This window comes from Saimiri boliviensis, chromosome 11 (assembly GCF_048565385.1).
Source record: "Saimiri boliviensis isolate mSaiBol1 chromosome 11, mSaiBol1.pri, whole genome shotgun sequence".
NCBI lineage: Eukaryota > Metazoa > Chordata > Mammalia > Primates > Cebidae > Saimiri > Saimiri boliviensis.
The window spans coordinates 86,753,232-86,772,585 of record NC_133459.1 but is presented as its reverse complement, the minus strand read 5'-3'; the positions used below and the strand labels follow the sequence as shown (position 1 = coordinate 86,772,585).

Genomic DNA, 19,354 nt, shown 5'->3' with positions numbered 1-19,354 from the left:
TGATTTGAAAGAGAAGTATTAGCTTGCCACCACTGCATCCGGGCAATAATATTAGGCGATACACAAATATCCATAGACACACACACACACACACACGCACTCATTTTATGGTTAACAAAAAAATAACTTTAAAAAGGGATGAGAAACAAAACCAGATGAGCATGTTAAAAAAAAAAATTAAAAGCAAACAAATAGTCAAACTTCTTCCCTGAGAAAATTATCCCTGAAAGACAGGGAGTAGATGAAACAGCATTCATGTCTGCCACTCTATATTCATTTTGGAGGCGAAAGGTACCCAAGCCAAGGGTGGAAGAGGGTCAAACCTGGGTTTTAGGAGCCTGGTATGGAGGTACCAGCACTTTCAAGCTCCTTTCATGTCTCGACAAAACAAGTAATAACTCAACGGATTAACTCCCCGCCAAACTCAAGTGCTTTCGATTTCGGTTCTCCTAAACCCTTATTTGGATGTCTGTAATCCCGGATATATATACTTTCGGCTTATAAAAACAGTCCGTTTCCCGAGGAGCCAGACGCAGGAGGACAGAGCAATGGACGAGCAAGGGCAACTCCACATTGCAGCGTCCGCGCCGCGTAAGTTCGCTCCTAAGCTTTACCTTCCAAGTATATTGGGTTAAAGAACAACCAACAACGAATTCCCAAGCGCAGACTCCACACGGGGAGGGTAGAGACTTCACACTGGCGGGCGACGAAGGCAGCGGGGGGACCTCTGGGGAAATCGGTTGCTGCTTGAACCCCTGAGTGCTTTGCTCGGGGTGGCGGGGTGGGGGGTGCTCAGCGTCTCCACGTGGTCCTCAGGCGTCTCCAGGATGCGCTGCTCCTCCTCGGGCTTCCTCCCAGAGCTGCGGCGAAGATCCCTGCTTGGGTCACGGAGGAATGGGGCATGAAGTCTTTGCTCCCCAAATCATGGGGTCGCTTCCTCCCTCTTCCGTTCTCCGGTGTTTCCCGGCTGCCCCCTGCGGGGACACTGGGGAAACACAAGATCCTTGCCACTGTCTATTTAAATCCTTAATAGTTAGGACTCTATTTTTGTATCAGCCACATTTAGCATTCCAGCGATGCTACAGAGCTGCATTGTGTGGAATTTCAGACTCACTCTCACTCATCAACTGTTTAAAATAAGTTTAAGGTTTAATCATGTTTGATTATTATGCTGTTTTTAACACGTAGCTCGTGCAAGAAGTACATCAGAATAACATGAGGTACTGCTTGAAACAGGGTCCCAGGCATTTTTAATCATCACTCCAGATAACTGTCCTGTATTTTGAGAGAGAGCTACATTCTTTATCTCTTGTTCCTTCTTTCATGATTGTTCCCCTATCCAATTTTACCAATTCACTAAATCTATCTTCATCAATATCTATCAATGATCAGTTTCATTGTGTCTTTTCGCAGGCCTTCCCCGGCTACCCTTAATATACATTCAAATCCCAAAACACCATATCCCTATTCCCTGCTCATTTTCTCCCGAGAAATACCATCATCTGGTATACATATACACATTTTTTTTGCTTGTTTGTTTTATTAATTTTCTGTCCCCCACTTCAATAGAGCTCAAAGAGGCAGGATGTTGTATCAATTGTTCCTTGCTTGATACTGAGAACTTAAAATGGTGTTTATTAGCACATGGTAGGTACTCAATACTATTTATTAAATTAATGAGAGAGCAAATTCTTGTGGAATGCCTGGAACCCTTTCTAACCACTCATCTCCTTTATGTAGCATCCTGCCCCTACTTATTCCAAGAGTTTACTTTTTACTTGGGGCTCTGTCATCAGTGCCTTGATTTTCCTATTCTATTTTACGCATCACCTTGACAGGACATTTTTAGCATTCTTGTAAGAATCATAATGTACATAAAGCATCTGTACTAGTCCTTGACATGCTAAACTAAATATTTTTCCATTAGAAACATACAAAATGTAGAAATTTGATATACCATCCCACAAGCAGAAAACTGATCTGTATGTGCCTTGGGTAGCCCTTACAGATGACTTCAAGATCTTGTATTTTACTGTTTTTTTTTGGGCTACAGGTTACCCAGAATCTGAATCCATCATGATGGCCCCCATTTGTCTAGTAGAAAACCAGAATGAGCAGCTGACAGTAAATTCAGAGGCATTACAGATTCTTGACAAGATTTCTCAGCCCGTGGTGGTGGTGGCCATCGTAGGGATGTACCGTACAGGAAAATCCTATCTCATGAATCGTCTTGCAGGAAAGAACCATGGTGAGTGTGGCCCTGGGACAGGAGCCATTTACTTGGAACCAGTGATAACATAGCTGATCACCTCCTCTAGGGTCATTCTAAAGAAGAGCATGACTTCTCTCAGTGAAGAAAACTTCTAATTCTCTCACCAGTAAATTTACAATCTCAACCATATGTGTGTGTGTGTGTGTGTGTGTGTGTGTGTGTGTGTGTGTGTATATATATATATATATATATATATATATATATATATATATCTCACTCTTTTGCTCAATAGTAAAGAACCATCTCAACCGTATCAAAAGATCTATTCTATGGGTCTTCTTGATCCCATCTATGCTCACCTCTTCGGGGGCTCAGCTCCAGCAATTATTCCCTTTCTTTCTTATTCATCACTTTTGTGTAGAGTACCTGGTCACTTTAAATAGCACACAAACATAGTTTAATAGACCTTGTTTTAAAAATAAATAAGAAGGACAGGCAGTATAATTCTTGCGTATCCTCTATTTAAATTGGGCTACCATCCAATTTCTTGCTTCATTTTGTAGCAAAACTTTGATAAATTATACTCCCTTCTATTTAGTCTTTCTAATATGTGAACTATGACACATAGAGAAAAGTATGTACAGCATACTTGTACAGTGAATTTAATAAAGTTAATACATGGGTAATCACTATTCAGATCAAGAAATAAAATATTCCTAAACATCCAAAAATCATACACTGTTATACCTTCTCTGGAGCTCACCAATATTTTTGTTTTCAGGGCACATTTATTTGACTCTTGGTTTTTAAAAATGTTTTTGCGTAATATGTATACATTCTGAAAAATAGTTTAGTTTGGTCTGCTTTTAAACTTTACAAAAAGGAATTTATATTGTGTGTATTCTTGGATGTCTTGTTCCTTTGCTCAATAAGAAGTACATAAGGTTTCTCCAGTGTACCCATTTTTATACCCTCAGACAGTATGACACTACCTAAGGACAATATATTTGTTTGTTGTTGAACATTGATATTTTTCCAGTTTTTATCTTTAAGACTGTCAGTAATACTCTATTATTTATATCCATTAATACTCTGTTACTTATGTTTATATACTGTTGAACATTGGCATTTTTCCAGTTTTTATCTTTAATGAATAAGGTTGTCCTTAATACTCTATTATTTATTTCCTCTATTGTTAATAATAATATATAATATATAGTATATATATTATTCTCTATTATTATATTATATATTATATATTATATATTAATAATATAAAATATATAGTATATATTATCTTTATTATTAATAATAGAGGATATAAAAATAGAGTTTTGATAACCTTATCATTGTCATTAATGATATTGATAGAATATTAATGAATATTAATTGTCATTAATGAATATATAAATAAGAGTATTATCAATACTCTATTATTTATATATTTATAAATTTATATTTATATATTAAAACTTCCCTTGTGTAATATGCTCAGAAGTGGAATTTCTGAATCAGAGAGTAGGTAAAATTTCTAGATAAAGTCAAATAGCTTTTCAAAAAAAAATTTTTTTTGGAGACAGAGTCTCACTGTGCCTGGCCAGGTTTTCAAAATTTAAATGCAATTTAGATGTTTATTGGCAGTGATTGAGAATTTTACATCCTGCAAGAAATTCAATAACATAAAGCCTTTTAACTTGTACTGACATGTTGAATGTATTGTTACATGTTGTTTATTTCGCATGTTATTTATTTCACTGTGAGTAAGTTTAAGCACCTTTTCACATATTCGTTGCAATTTTCATTTCTAATTTTTTGAAGGCTTTTAAAAAATTTTTTTGATACCAGATTTCTGTTTTGGTTCTTATTGACTTTTAACACAATCTGCCTATGATTCTGTTTTTAAAGACCAAGCAGCCATTTCTTCTCCCTAAAGACCTACTTCCTCTTTGGCTCAGCAGCTCAGCACCATTAGGTACTGAACCTCTGTCTACTAAACAAGTTTAAGAAAGAAAACAAGTTTGAGAAAATTCTTAATACATGTAAAGATTGGATTAGTTGTCCTGGCTGAGATGAAAACAGCCCTTTTCCCCTGCCAGCCACATAAACATTCCTACAAGTTTAACTAATGTAAGCTTGGGACATCCTGGTCTATCCACTGTTACTGTTTCTTATTTTTCCCCTTCCCTGCAGGCTTCCCTCTGGGCTCCACCGTGCAGTCTGAAACCAAGGGCATCTGGATGTGGTGTGTGCCCCACCCTTCCAAACCAAACCACACCCTGGTCCTTCTGGACACTGAGGGCCTGGGCGATGTAGAAAAGGTAAGGCAGAGAATCTTCACTGCTCATGGTTGTCCTCTCATCTTTTAATTTTTCAGCTCCATTCAACTTCTGTACATATTTCTGTAAACTCGAATCTAATTATGAATAATGAAGCTAAATTCTGTTTTCTAAAACTTCCTTATTAATTTCGAATACTGAGGCATATATAAGAATAGATCTTATTTAACACTGGGTTGAATGATATAATTTAAGAAATATGTATTGAAGAGATGAATTCTAGGGCTCTGTACTGAGTTCTAGAGACATGACAGTAAACAAGGTAAGGGCTAAGAGCCTAGTTGTGAAGACGAGAAATATGAGGTGTCATCAGTACAGAGTTTCAGATGCAAAAAGTGAGAAACTAGTTCAGTCATTCAACTAAGAGAAAGCTTTTTGGAGAAAGCTATAACCCATGGGACTGATGGGACCTACTATTTAAGACATGTGGGGTTGGAGGAGGGGACCATGTAAAAATAGGGTTTTACTGAAGGAGTCTATTTCAGTAATTTTCAGAAAAGCATTAATTTTATCATTAACATTTTGGTCCAACTCCCTGAACTTTGGAGATGAATTCTGCACGAACTTCTCTAATAGTTTGAATTAGACCCACAAAGAATATTGTAAGTGAGATAATTTTAGTTATTTTGTCTTAAAGTGTTAGGTGCAGTCTGTCAATTCTCCTTATTTGAATTAGTCTCAGTCTGAATTGAAAGTAGCAGCAGTAGATCTTTGGCTTCCATTATTTAAAAAAAGCATGGAAGTCAGGGGAAGGAAGCACAGACTTAGCAATATGAACTTTAAATTTCAATATTAAAAGTCTGAATTATTCTCTTAGTATAATACCAAAGTGAAACATTTATTCTTAATATACTGTAGTCTTCATAAACTTCTTTTCATCTAATTGCATTTTTCAAGAGATCAGAACATATCAAAATGTAAACTGATGGCAGCAGCAGAACTACTCGCTGACCTTAGAACTTGTGATGTGATTTGGGTACCATCGAACTGGTGGGAGTGTAAACCAGTTCAACCTTTGTGGAAGACGGTGTGGCGATTCCTTAAGGACCTAGAAATAGAAATACCATTTGACCCAACAATCCCATTACTGGGTATACAGCCAAAAGATTATAAATCGTTCTATTATAAAAACACATACACACGTATCTTTATTGTGGCACTGTTCACAATAGCAAAGACTTGGAACCAACCCAAATGCCCATCAATGATAGACTGGATAAAGAAAATGTGGCATATATACACCATGAAATACTATGCAGCCATAAAAAAGGACGAGTTCATGTCCTTTGCAAGGACATGATCATTCTCAGCAAACTGACACAAGAACAGAAAACCAAACACCACATGTTTGAGAACACATGGACACAGGGATGTGAACATCATATACTGGGGTCTGTTGGGGGGTGGGGAGCTAGGGGAGGAACAGCAGGGGGTGGGGATATAGGGGAGGGATAACATTAGGAGAAATACCTAATCTAGATGAGGGGGTGATGGGTTCAGCAAATCACCATGGCACCTGTATACCTATGCAACAAACTTGCACATTCTGCACATGTACCCCAGAACTTAAAAGTGTAATACAAAAAAGAAGTTCACACACACACACAAAACCCTTTCAGGTCTTACCACGAATCTTGTTTCCAGCCTTCTCTTCCACTCCAGCATGTATACTTACTGCTTTAAGCAAGAGAAATAACCATGTAATACCTTTTTATAACCATTCTCTGACAATTCTGACTTGGCTTCTATTGATCTTTCCATCTGCGTTATTCCTTCTTCTTCACAAGTCCACACTCTATCAACTCTTGAAGTGCAGCTATTTCCAAACTGCTGCAAGCATGTGCCTGTCACACATAATCACTTCTTGCTCCTGAATCCACAGAGTAACTATTCACATTTATGTGCCTCCTCCTCCTTTCTTTCTTCTTCTTTTTTTTTAATTGCGTTTTAGGTTTTGGGGTACATGTGAAGAACATGCAAGATTGTTGCATAGGTACACACATGGCAGTGTGGTTTGCTGCCTTCCGTCCCCTCATCTGTATCTGTCATTTCTCCCCTTTTCTTATACTTTATAAGTTTGGGGTTTACTCCCCCAGCAGCAATTATTATTCTGATTGAATTTGTATATTGACACGTTTATCTGTTGCTCCAGAAAGTCATCTTCTTGAGGGCAGGGACTGTCATGAACTTTATATCCACAAAACCAAATGCAGGGTCTGCATTTTGTCAGAAGCACGATGAATAGTTTTTTAACTTAACTGAATAGCATTTGAGACCTTACTATGCCACGAGTGAGAACAAAATTGCAATGGAATAATTGCATGCTGATTACTTGACACCTATTATATTCTAGGCACTTTATTGAATATTTTAATCACAATGTAATTCATTTCTGTTAGTAGCTAAATGAACTTACAGCCTGAGAAGGATTAATGTAAAATCTAAATATGAAGTTTGAATTTAACATTGCCTTCAAAATTTATTTATCCTAGTTTTCAACTATCATACAGCTGAAATAGCTAATGAACAACCAAATGAATGAATGGATGAACGATGAAGAGAATACTCCAAGTCCTTTGCTCTATATTCTTTCTAGGGTAATCCTAAGAATGACTCGTGGATCTTTGCCCTGGCTGTGCTTCTAAGCAGCTGCTTTGTCTACAACAGCATGAGCACCATCAACCACCAGGCTCTGGAGCAGCTGCAGTATCCTTCCGGGAAGTGAAGAGCCAGGTTTCATGGAGTGTAGGGTAATGGAAACTGATACTTTGTCTTCTTTGCTGTGACCCAGTTGTCCTGGTTGAGTAAGAAGAGAAACAGTGCAAAAGGGAATGCTTATAAAACTTGTTTCTAAGTGAGATGTTGAAATAATGGTGTAGGGTACTACTCCTTAGCTAAGATCCCAGCTACGTGACTGAACTAACAGAGCTAATCAGGGCAAAATCCTGTCCCAGGACTGATGAAGTTGAGGACTCCAGCGAGTTTGTGAGTTTCTTTCCAGACTTTATTTGGACTGTTCGAGATTTTACCCTGGAGCTGAAGTTAGATGGACACCCCATCACAGAAGATGAGTACCTGGAGAATGCCTTGAAGCTGATTCCAGGTATCAGAGCACGGCCTGGATGGGGGAAGGTTCAGCAGTGGGTGGGATCAACTAAGACCTGCCATTCAGCACCTGACACAAATGTTTATATTAGACTAGATTGAGGCCCATGCTCATGGTGGTTGGTGACTGACAAGTGATTATGATTCTTGTGGTTATTTTTACTTGAAATTTCCCAGAGGCTGAAGTTTCAATTCATTGAAGAAGTTTAAAGCTCAAAATTCTATCAAACAATTTTAGACCAATAAGTACCATGAAAAATATATTGAGGATTACAATTAATATTATCACATCCTAAGACTTATGTATTACTTATTCACTTCAAGTGTTCCTTCTATTCTATTTGGAGAAAATTAATAAATCGGAATTTGGTAAACACAGAATCACAAGAGGTCAAATGATCTAATTTTGGAAATACATTTCACGCTGTCTGTTTTATTAGCCTGGGTAGTTATATCCTTTAGAGAAAAAGGAGATTTATACAGTAAATGATTCCAAAAATTTAAAAAATACACTGACATATGCTTCCAGTAAGACTGTCAAATCCTTCATTTCACTGTTTTCATAACATCACCTACTTCATTCTACAGCCTCATACAATATATTGTCAATCTATTATAAATTTGTTAAACAGATGGTATTTAGCAGAGTGAACGCCAGTTGGCACCTACAATCAATATCCATCTTCGTTCACTTATTCATCCTTTCAACAAAAGTTTATTTTGAATAATCTATATATGCCCCAGAATCCCTCTGCAAGACAATGTCAGACCTAATATAATCTGACATTGAAAAGTGGCAAGGTCTCCAAGTTACATCTGGATTAACTTCAGATTTTTCAGATAAAGAAGTGTCTAAACATATCTATGGTGTTTATAATTTGGGGTTCTGCTTTTGAACTATTTTTTACTTTTATTACTGTCTTGGTGATCATTCACCTTCTTCATGATATTTTTCTTAGCAACACCTTATCCTTATTTCTTCAATTTAGGGCCCATGTTTTACTTCTGACATGGGAATATAATATCAATAAAATATTTCTGACAAATTTTTTATTTAGTTAATCATTCAAAAACATTTAATGAATAGTCTACCAGCTACCATACAAAGGCCAAGGAAACCAGTCATAAATGTCTTCATCTTGTGATAGATGTCTTCCCTTCCTCTCCAGTTCTTTCCTGACTCTCGGTCCTGTACAAAAATGGATTTTCCATGCCTTGGTTGGATTAGCACAAGGCTGTTTTGTATGATTGCATACTACAAAATTTACAAGGCAGAGGAGCTGCAGGGATGCAAAGATCCCTGGAAAAGTCCTAAGCTCCCTTGACTGCAGGCTGTCTCTTCAATGAGCATTCTTTTTCATAATTCCACAGGCAAGAATCCCGTGCTTCAAAAGTCTAACATGCCTAGAGAGTGTATCAGGCATTTCTTTCCAAAACGGAAGTGCTTTGTCTTTGACCGGCCTACAAATGACAAACAATATTTAATTCATATGGACGAACTGCCAGAAGAAAATCTAGAAAAGCTTTTCCTGAGGCAATCAGAAAACTTCTGTTCTTATGTCTTCACCGATGCAAAGCCCAAGACCCTGAGAGAGGGAATCATTGTCACTGGAAACCGTGAGTCTTCTTTGTTGCAAAGCATCTCTGTGGTCCAGGGTGTGTTGAAACTGTTGTGACTCTGCAAGTTTGTCAATAATATTGTTTACTTCTGTATAGGAATGCAGGCAGACCATGCCACACATAGAAATAAATGTTTCTTAATTAAAGTTTACTCAAATGAGAATTTCTTGAGGCCAAATATATCTCACAAAATTAATACACTAATGGCTAAACACAAACTTCTGAGGAGAGAAATCTACATGATGAGGAGAAGTCCTATAGGGTTAGTGTTTCTCAGTGAGGATATATAATATATTTTATAAATTTACATAGTCAAGAAATCAACATCAGGCCATGAGTTCCATGCAAGCTCATTGAGAGTTAGAGAAATAAATTTAAATGTTATATTAAGTATGGGGCTGGCTTCATGGCATGAAACCTGTGGAGTCATCCATTCCTCATGGTGAGATGGGTCCATGCTTGTTTCAATAGTCTATGTTGCTGTCTCCAAATAAAAATGCAAGTTCCCTTGCAAAGAATATCTGATGAAATGAGGGGACTTGCATTTTTATTTGGAAGTAGGACTCACAAATTATATAACTTAGTTTTCCTGCATAACAAACTCATTTATATGGCATTCAAATGGAAATGTACTTTTCCATAAAACACGAAGACATGTTGGTTGCAGTGAGTTATTTAATGTTGTAATGTGATATAAAACAGAAAATAGGAAAAATAGGGATATTATTATAAATTCCTCAAGGAACTCATAAAGATGAAAAAGGAGAGAAAGTATAAAGAATAAAGAAGAGGAGGAGGGAAGAAACGTCAAGATGATTAGAATTTTTGTAATTTTTATAATGCTTATACCTAAAACTTGTATAAATAATGAGTGAGAACTATAAATTTTCCTCAAATATATGTGATTCAGGTCTGGGGACTCTGGCAGTGACTTATGTAGATGCCATCAACAGTGGAGCAGTGCCTTGTCTGGAGAATGCAGTGACAACTCTGGCCCAGCGTGAGAACTCAGCAGCTGTGCAGAGGGCAGCCGACCACTACAGCCAGCAGATGGCCCAGCGAGTGAGGTTCCCCACAGACACGCTCCAGGAGCTGCTGGATGTGCACATGGCCTGTGAGAGGGAAGCCATTGCAGTCTTCATGGAGCACTCCTTCAAGGATGAAAACCAGAAATTCCAGCAGCAGCTCGTGGTACTTTTAGTATTTATCCTTCCTGATTTCAGCTCTTCCGAAATAATGCATAAAGTTCACCTTTTCCATCTCCTTACCATTGTGGAAAGAATATGGTTTCTTGTGAATAATAGGGCTCTATGGGCTAGAGGCCACACTTCTTCTAGAGGATGGTCACCTTTTTTTCTATTCCTGCAAAATAAATTATCATGAGTTTGGCAGCTTAAAACAACACACATTATTAGATCATAGTTCTGTAGGTCAGAAGTCCATGTCAGGGTGTCTGGGTACTCTGTTCAGTGTGCCACAGGCTGAACACAGTGTTAAATGGGCTTAGATTTCATATAGCGGCTCTGGGTAAGCTCATTCATCTTCAAGTCAGCAATGATGCATCAAATCCTTCTGTTTCTAATTTCCTGAATTCCTCTTCTCACACCAGCTAGAGAAAAACACTTTTAAGGGGATCATATGATTAAGTCATGCCCAACAGGGCATACTCCATTTCTTAAAGTCATCTTGTCCTACATAACATAATCAAATCACAGGGTTGGTATCTATCACATTCATAGGCCCAGGAACTATGCAGGTGTGGATACCAAGGAGTGAGAAATCTTATGGGACATCTTAAATCTATTTACCACAGGCATGTTTACTGAAAGTTTGTCTTTTGGTCTGTCTCAGACTAACCTAAAAGTAACAATAATCTCTTAATTCATAATGATAAAATCCAACTGGACTATAACTTACAAATACAAACAAAAGAAAATTCTGTTCCTGTATCCTCACATATTCAAACTCTTATTGAAGGGATACACAGATAGTTCATTGTTCTCATCAGAATATACTTAATTCATTACTGGGGAGTTGATTTTCCATGCCTATATTTTTATACATAGCAACCTATGTTTTCTGGGGAAATTTTACTTCCAGCCAAAATTCAACTTTTTACTGCTCATGGTTGAGAAGTTTGGTTCCTGTTAATCATACTATAACTAAAAGAACTGTAGAGTTTATGACTTTTAACTACACAAATTTGCAGATAGTGTGCCTGACCCCTGGGGAGTTAAAGGGCTTTCCTCAGGTCACACAGATAAATGATCAGATAGTTGGGAACAAAACAAATCTTCTGACTCTTGGTCTACACCATATTCCAGTTCACTCTGAGGCCTTCAGCCTACTCCTTCCAAGAGGATCACAGTTGGACCTTCCCTTCTAACACCTTCTTTCTACTGTTTTTCCCTACCTTTCTCTGGCAGGACTCCATAGAGAAAAAGAAGGAAGACTTTGTGCTGCAGAATGAAGAGGCATCTGTCAAATATTGCCAGGCTGAGCTTAAGCAGCTTTCAGAGCACCTGATGGAAAGCATTTTGAAAGGAATTTTCTCTGCTCCTGGAGGGCACAGTCTCTACTTAGAAGAAAAGAAACAGGTTGAGCAGAACTATAAGCTAGTGCCCTGCAAAGGAGTTAAGGTGAGGAATAACGGGAGTGGGGGTTGAATAACAGAGGATAGTCAGAGGGTCTTTGTTACCCCTTCTGAAAATCTAAGAACATAGCTCTGCATGTGGAGAGGAAGCAGAACATGATGCTATCTTGGCATTTTTAGTATTTAAATCCACAATTAGTTAGATACTTCTTCTCCAAGAGGATTTAACATCAGGAATCCAGATGAAACAACTCACTTATTATATTTATTAATTAGTGGGATAGGTTTTGTGCTAAGTACAGAGGATACCTTATGAAGCAAACAACTTTGTTTTCCAAAGCATATTGTCTTACCTGAGATGAACAAATTAATATTTGACTGGCTATGGTACCATTATGGTTATCATACTGGTATGTACTAATATGATGATGATGATGATGATGATGATCAATAGAATGGTTCACACACACTGAGCATTCACTTCCTATGTCAGAGGAAGTGATTTTGTTAGATTATCGGTTTGATTCTCAGAATAATGTAAATTAGGTACCACTGTCTTCCACAGAGCCAGTTGAGAAATGTAATGCACAGAGAGGTTAATCAGGTGCCTAAGACAATGCAGCCAGCAAGTGATGGAGCTGATAGGGCTGACCTATGTACTTGACAGCCATTGGAAATTTTGAGGAAATTTTTGTCCTGTGTTCCATGAGTACTATACCAACTTACGTTCCTACCAACAGTTTCTAAGAATTCCCTTTTCTCCATATCTTTGCCAACATTTGATATCTTTTGACTTTTGGATAATGATCATTCTAAAATGTGTGAGATAAAATGTCACTGTGGTTTTGATTTGCATTTCCCTAATGATTAGTGATGCTGACTATGCTTTCACATACTTATTGTCCAGGTCTTCTTTTCACAAATGTCTATTTAGGTTCCTTGCTCATTTTTAATAGGTTTATTGGTTTATTTTGCTATTTAGTTATATGACTTTTGTATTTTAGATATTAACCCTTATCAGATTTGCAAGTGTTTTCTTCCATTCTGTGTGGAAGAAAATTATTTTACATTTTATTGTTTTCTTTGCTCTGCAGAAATTTTTAGTTTGATGTAGTCCTACTTATTTTTGCACTTGTTGCCTGTGTTTTTGATGTCAAATTCAAAAAACTGCTGCCAAGGCCAATATCAAGAAGTATTTTCCCTCTGTTTTCTTCTTGGAGTTTTATGGTATCTGGTCTTATGGTCAAATCTTTAATCTATTTTTAGTTGATTTTTCTGTATAGTGTAAAATAAGGGTCCAGTTTTATTATTTTGAATATCCAGTTTTCCCTGCACCATTTGTCAAAGAGACTATCCTTTCTTTATGTGTACTCTTGTCACATTTGTTGAAAATTATTTGAACGTATATATGTAAATTTCCTCCCTGGCTGTCTATTCTGTTCTGTTGGTTTGTTTATCTGTTTTTATGCCAATGCTATGCTACTTGATTACTGTAGCTTTGTAGTAGATCATGAAATAAGGTAATTCAATAGCTCTAACTTTGTTTTTGTCACTCAAGATGGCTGTGACTATTCAGGATCTTTTTTATTTCTATATAAATTTTAGAATTGGTTTTCTTATTTCTTTGAAAAATTCACTGGAAATTTGATAGAGGTTGCATTAAATCTGTAGATAATTTGGGGTAGTATGGATGTCTTAACAATATTATTTCTTCCAATTAATGAACATGGGATATCTATTTACTTTATATTTTCTTTAACTTCTTCAACATTTTATAGTTTTCAATATACACATCTTTCACCTCCTTGGTTAAATTTATTTATAAGTATTTTATTTCTTATGCTGTTATAAATGTAATTTTCTATTTTTCATGTAATATTTCATTACTATATAGAAATGCAACTGATTTTGTATCTTAAATTTGTATCCTGCAACTTTAGTCAACTTAGTTTTAACAGCTTTTGGTGGACTTCTGGTATATTTTCAAAAGAAATAGAATCACAATCCTGAAGAGAGATTTGTATTCCTATTCATTCCAGGATTATTCATAGTAGCAAGATATAAAAACAACTTAATATATATATACATACATGTATGTGTGTGTGTATATATATATATATGTATGTGTGTATATATATATATATATATATATATATATAATTGCACTTTAGGTTCTGGGGTACACGTGCAGAACATGCAGGATTGTTACATAGGTACATTCAAGGCAATGTGGTTTGCTGCCTCCATCCCTCCGTCATCTATATCTGGCATTTCTCCCTGTGTTATCCCTCCCCAACTTCCCTACCCCTCATTTTCCCTCCCCTATTCCTCCATAAAAACAACTTTTGTTTATTCACAGATAAATACATGTAAAAATGTGACGTACACAAACATACATATGTATGTGTATACATACATATATAATAAAATGTTATTCAGCCTTAAAAAGAAGAAAATCCTGACACTTGTGGGAACATCAATGAACCTGCAGGAATTTAGATTTAGTGAAATAAGCCAGACTCAGAAAGACAAATATGGAGTGACTCATGTTTATGTGAATGAGAAAAAATGCTGAACTCATGTTAACAGAGAGCTGAATGGTGGTTATCAAGGTCAGAGAGGTGGGGGAAAAGAGGAAATAATGATTAAAAGTAACTAATATTCACTTATAATAAACACTTTCTGGATAACTAAGTACAGCATAGTGACTATAGCTAAAAAAAAGAATTATACTTGGAATTTGCTAAGAGAGTAGATCTCAAGTGTTCTCAACAAAAGAAAACTCTATGAGATGATAGATATGTTAGTTGGCTTGGCTGCAGTAATCATTTCACATATATCAAAACATCATGCTGTACAACTTAAATATACACAATTTCCATTCGTAAATCATTCCTCAATAAAATAAGAAACAAAACTCAGAATGCACCCTGAAAAAGCTTCCAGGAAGAGTGACTGGGAATGCTAGTTGATGTATCCATAAAGGTTATCCTAGTCATGAAAATGTAGCACAGCTTCCAAACAGAAGAAAAAGATCGTGCAATATTGCAAACATCTGAGAATGTGTGTTTGCAGAACTGCCCATTTATGGTGTCAGGTTGTCTGTATCCTGGGGTGGGTGGTGAGCAGCATCCCTGGGAAAGGAAGCTGGACAGGTAGGAGGGAGGCTGCTGCACATGGTTTTTATGTCTTGAGAAAGAGCTTGGACTTTTTGTTGTGGCTGTGGAAGAAAAGAAATAACTGCGGGATCTTAAGAATTATGCAAAGTTTACAAGGTTAGTTTTGTGACTTTATTGAACAATAATTTTGTCATCATAAGTTGAGATCTTTGTTGCCTGAACAGGTCTTTGTTCTTTCTTGGCTCCTCAGGCAGACGAGGTCCTCTGGGATTTCCTGCAGTCACAGGTGGTTGTGGAGGAATCCATCCTGCAGTCAGACATAGCCCTCACTGCTAAAGAGAAGGACATAGCAGGTACAGGGGCAGGGCTCTCAGGGGGGTTGGTAGTTTACTGTAGTGCCTTCTTGCTGATCACACCGAAAGATATTCCGGATACAAGGAGCTTCAAAAGTCGTAAACATTCAGTTAAAATATTAATAAGTTCTGCATACCAAATGTATAGCATAGCAACTATAGTTAAAAAATTATTGTATACTTGGAATTTGCCTTCTCTTACAATAGATGAGCTTCTTCCTACTATGGAAAATATACTCTGCTAAATCCCAAAATCTCAAGGGGATTGGGGTTGAATCTCCAGCCAGTGTCTTCACATCACATTATTCAACATTCTCTTCCAGACATGGCTAATGGGAGAATTCAGAGATTCCCAATTCCTCACTTTTGTGATTTTCTCTAAGTCAGTTTGATCTGAGCTCAGGAGGGTAAAACTCAGGCATAACTGTCATTTTCTTCCCTCTCTAAAACCTTTGTGGAATAGTGGAGCGGTCCATGAGGGAGGCAGCTGAGAAGGAACAGGACTTGCTAAAACAAAAACAGAAGGAGCAGCAGCAAATAATGGAGGCTCAAGAGAGAAGCTTCCGAGAAAATGTAGCCCAACTGGAGAAGAAAATGGAGAGTGAAAGGGAAAACCTCCTCAGAGAGCATGAAAGGACGCTGGAACACAAGCTGAAGGTGAGTCTCAATGAAGCATGGCAGTGCTTGAGGGATAATGCCCTGCTTCTTTAGGAAAGGAAGGACCAAAATTTTAGGCACAGTGACGATCCCAGGAGGAAACACAAAAGTTGTCTGTTTCACTAAAATCTCAAATACATCTGAATTGTACTGAAGCCTGAAAGTCTACAAGACTCCAGCATCTTCTTCATGTTAGACTTTGGAGAGTACACATGACATCCCCCAGGGTATCAGGCTGCTGTTTGTGGTGATTATAGGACGGTCACACTGTCCCCCAATTAATAGGACCTGAGTCCACCAATCCTTGGGATTTGGGGCACAACCATCAAATACAGGCGTCCCCAAACTACGGCCCGCGGGCTGCATGCGGCCCCCTGAGGCCATTTATCCAGCCCCCTGCCGCACTTCAGGAAGGGGCACCTCTTTCATTGGTGGTCAGTGAGAGGAGGACAGTATGTGGCGGCCCTCCAATGGTCTGAGGGACAGTGAACTGGCCCCCTGTGTAAAAAGTTTGGGGACGCCTGATCAAATACTTGAAATAGATCAATCTGGATGAAAATTTTAGATTTGGCTTGATAAGAAATGATATTGAAAGATCAGTAATTTCTCCATTTGTTTCTGTATCTGCCTGATTCATCCTATACAACTAGAGTAAAATACATTCCTTGTCCCAGCCTGGAGCTTGACAACCAATGTTTTATACAGGGTCAGCAGTCCCTATTATTTGCTAGATGAGCATGGCCATGCTACGTCAGCAGAAATTAGAATTAATTAGAATTAAAGCTGCATTCCCTCTCAAAGGGCATTCTTTGTGCTGGAACAAAATTTCTTCCCACCTCCAGTGAGATGTTGCTTAAGGAATCTCACAAAGGTATAAACCATGTATACTCCCACTATTCAGTTCCAACCATCTGGAAATGTTAGACAAACTCATCAAAGAGTTTTCTAAGATAATAGAGAAATAGACACATATGCTTAACTGTTGAATTTATTAAACACAAAACTCTCACTCCCTGCAGAGAATTGGGGATTTTCAAATGTGGACTATTCTCCTTTTATAGGAACAAGAAGAAATGCTTAAGGAAGGATTTGAAAAGAAATCTGAGGAGTTAAATAAAGAGATTAATCAACTGAAAGAAGAGATTGAAACAGCCAAAAAAGAACCCTCAGTGTTATCAAAGATCCTTGACACAGTTGGCAATATTATGATGCTAGGTCTACCTGGGCCTACTAAGCTATTTGGATTAGGGATGAAATATCTTGGCTCACAGGTTTAAGAGCCTGAATATTCCTGGTAAGGAAATATAAAATGAGGTTTATTTTATTTAAATAGCATAACACTGTTGATCATTTTGTAAGTATATGTGTTATAGAAGTTTCATGCAAGAAAAGTTTAAAATTAAAAAGTGATTATCAAACAATATCAGGGTCTGACATCCACAAAAAACAAACTTAATTTTGATTGAACTAGCAATTTATAAAACTGAGAAACAAGTCAGAAGTGGTGGCATTATTGCTAGAAAAGGTATAATTAAAGCAAAAAGGCAACCGGTAAGATTAAGAAGCCATTAATAATTTGCAATTTATGTTATAGTTACAGAAATAATTTCAGTTGTAATTAACTCTTGCAAATTAATGAGAAGGGAGCAACACCACAATTAAAAAATTATTTTTTACAGCTACTCAGGAGGCTGAGGCAGGAGAATTGCCTGAACCCAGGAGGCGGAGGTTGCAGTGAGCCGAGATTGCGCCATTGCACTCCAGTCTGGGTAACAAGAGCAAAACTCTGTCTAAAAAAAAAAAAAAATTTTTTTTAACTTTTAGATTCAGGGATATATGTATAAGTTTGTTACACAGGTAAACTGCATGTCATAGGGGTTTGGTGTGCAGATAATTTTAAAACACAGGTATTAAGCATAGTACCCAACAGGTTTTGTTTTTTTTTCTGCTTCTCTCTCTCCTCCCAACCTTCACCCTCATGTAGATACCAGTGTCTCTTGTTCTTCTCTTAGAATCCATGCATTCTCTTTGTTTGGCTTCCATTTAGAAGTGAGAACATGTGGTATTTGGGATTCTGTTACTGTGTTAGTTCGCTTATGATAATGACTTCCATTCGCACAAAGGGCATGATCTCATTTTTTATGTCTGCATAGTATTCAATGGTGTTTGTATATACCACATTTTTATTATCCAGCCTACTGTTAATGGCCATTTAGGTTGATTCCATATCTTTGCTATTGTGAATAGTGCTGCAATGAACATACATATGCATGTGTCTTTATGGTACAATGATTTATATTTCCTTGGGAATATACATTCCTATGGGAATAATGGGATTGCTGAGTCAAATGGTAATTCTAAGTTATTTGAGGAATCACCAAGCTGCTTTCCATAGTGGCTGAACTAATTTACACTCCCACCAACAGTGTGTATGTTCCATTTTCTCCTCAATCTTACCACCATCTGTTATTTTTTTGACTTTTTAACAATAGCCATTCTGACTGGTGTGAGATGGTATCACATTGTGGTTTCTGATTTGCATTTCTGTAGTGATTAGTGCTGCTGAGCATTTTTATATGCTTTTTTAAATGCATATATGTCTTATTTTGAAATCTGTCTGTTCATGTTCTTTGCCCACTTTCTTTTTAATGGGGTTTTTTGGTATTTTGCTTGTAAATTTGTTGAAGTTTCTTATAGACTCTGGATATTAGATCTTTGTTGGATGCACAGTTAGCAAATAGTTTCTCCCATTTTATAGATTGTCTGTTACTTTGTTGATAGTTTTGTTTTATTTTATTTTTGTCTTTTGAAATAGGGTCTCACTTTACCACCCAGGCTGGAGTACAGTGGCACAAACATGGCACATTGCAGTCTCAATCTCCCGGGCTCAAGCAGTTCTCTCAAAGGAATATTTCAAAGGAATATTCTACAGTCATTAAGATGAAAAAGGTCTATTTGTACTAGTATGAGAAAGTATCCAAGATATATCATTAGTTAAAAAAAATGCAGAAAGTATGCTATCACTTACTTTAGGAACTAATGAATATATGTGTACCTTCTTAGTTCCCTCTGAAAAAATAAAATATATACTAGTATCCTGGTCATACCAGGAATGAACCTGAATAGTTAAGGTGAGAAATGAGAGGATAACTCTACATTATATATTTCTTTAACTTTATATTTAATATAATTTCATATTTTTATATATATTTACATTTTATTAGAATTCTTCAGAACTGTCAACAGTTGGACAACATACAGGAATAAAACATGTGGAACACCAACATCCTTTAAACTTACACCACTTACATATTTACACATAAAGTTACTGTATATATAAAAAATATTTTCAAAGACTC

At 37.0% G+C, this 19,354-nt stretch overlaps 1 protein-coding gene across 1 annotated transcript; it reads left to right on the top strand.

The window, feature by feature from the left end:
- The first annotated feature begins 485 nt into the window (after positions 1–485).
- LOC101030406 (guanylate-binding protein 4) lies at positions 486–19,279 on the top strand. The gene is made up of 12 exons (XM_010331118.3): positions 486–591; positions 2,054–2,248; positions 4,403–4,530; positions 7,145–7,254; positions 7,455–7,651; positions 9,025–9,270; positions 10,184–10,464; positions 11,700–11,912; positions 15,236–15,338; positions 15,802–15,995; positions 17,057–17,289; positions 18,811–19,279. Exons 1-11 carry the CDS (start codon positions 549–551, stop codon positions 17,270–17,272), a joined length of 1,926 nt encoding a protein of 641 aa, XP_010329420.2. The 5' UTR covers positions 486–548; the 3' UTR covers positions 17,273–17,289; positions 18,811–19,279.
- The last annotated feature ends 75 nt before the right edge of the window (positions 19,280–19,354 follow it).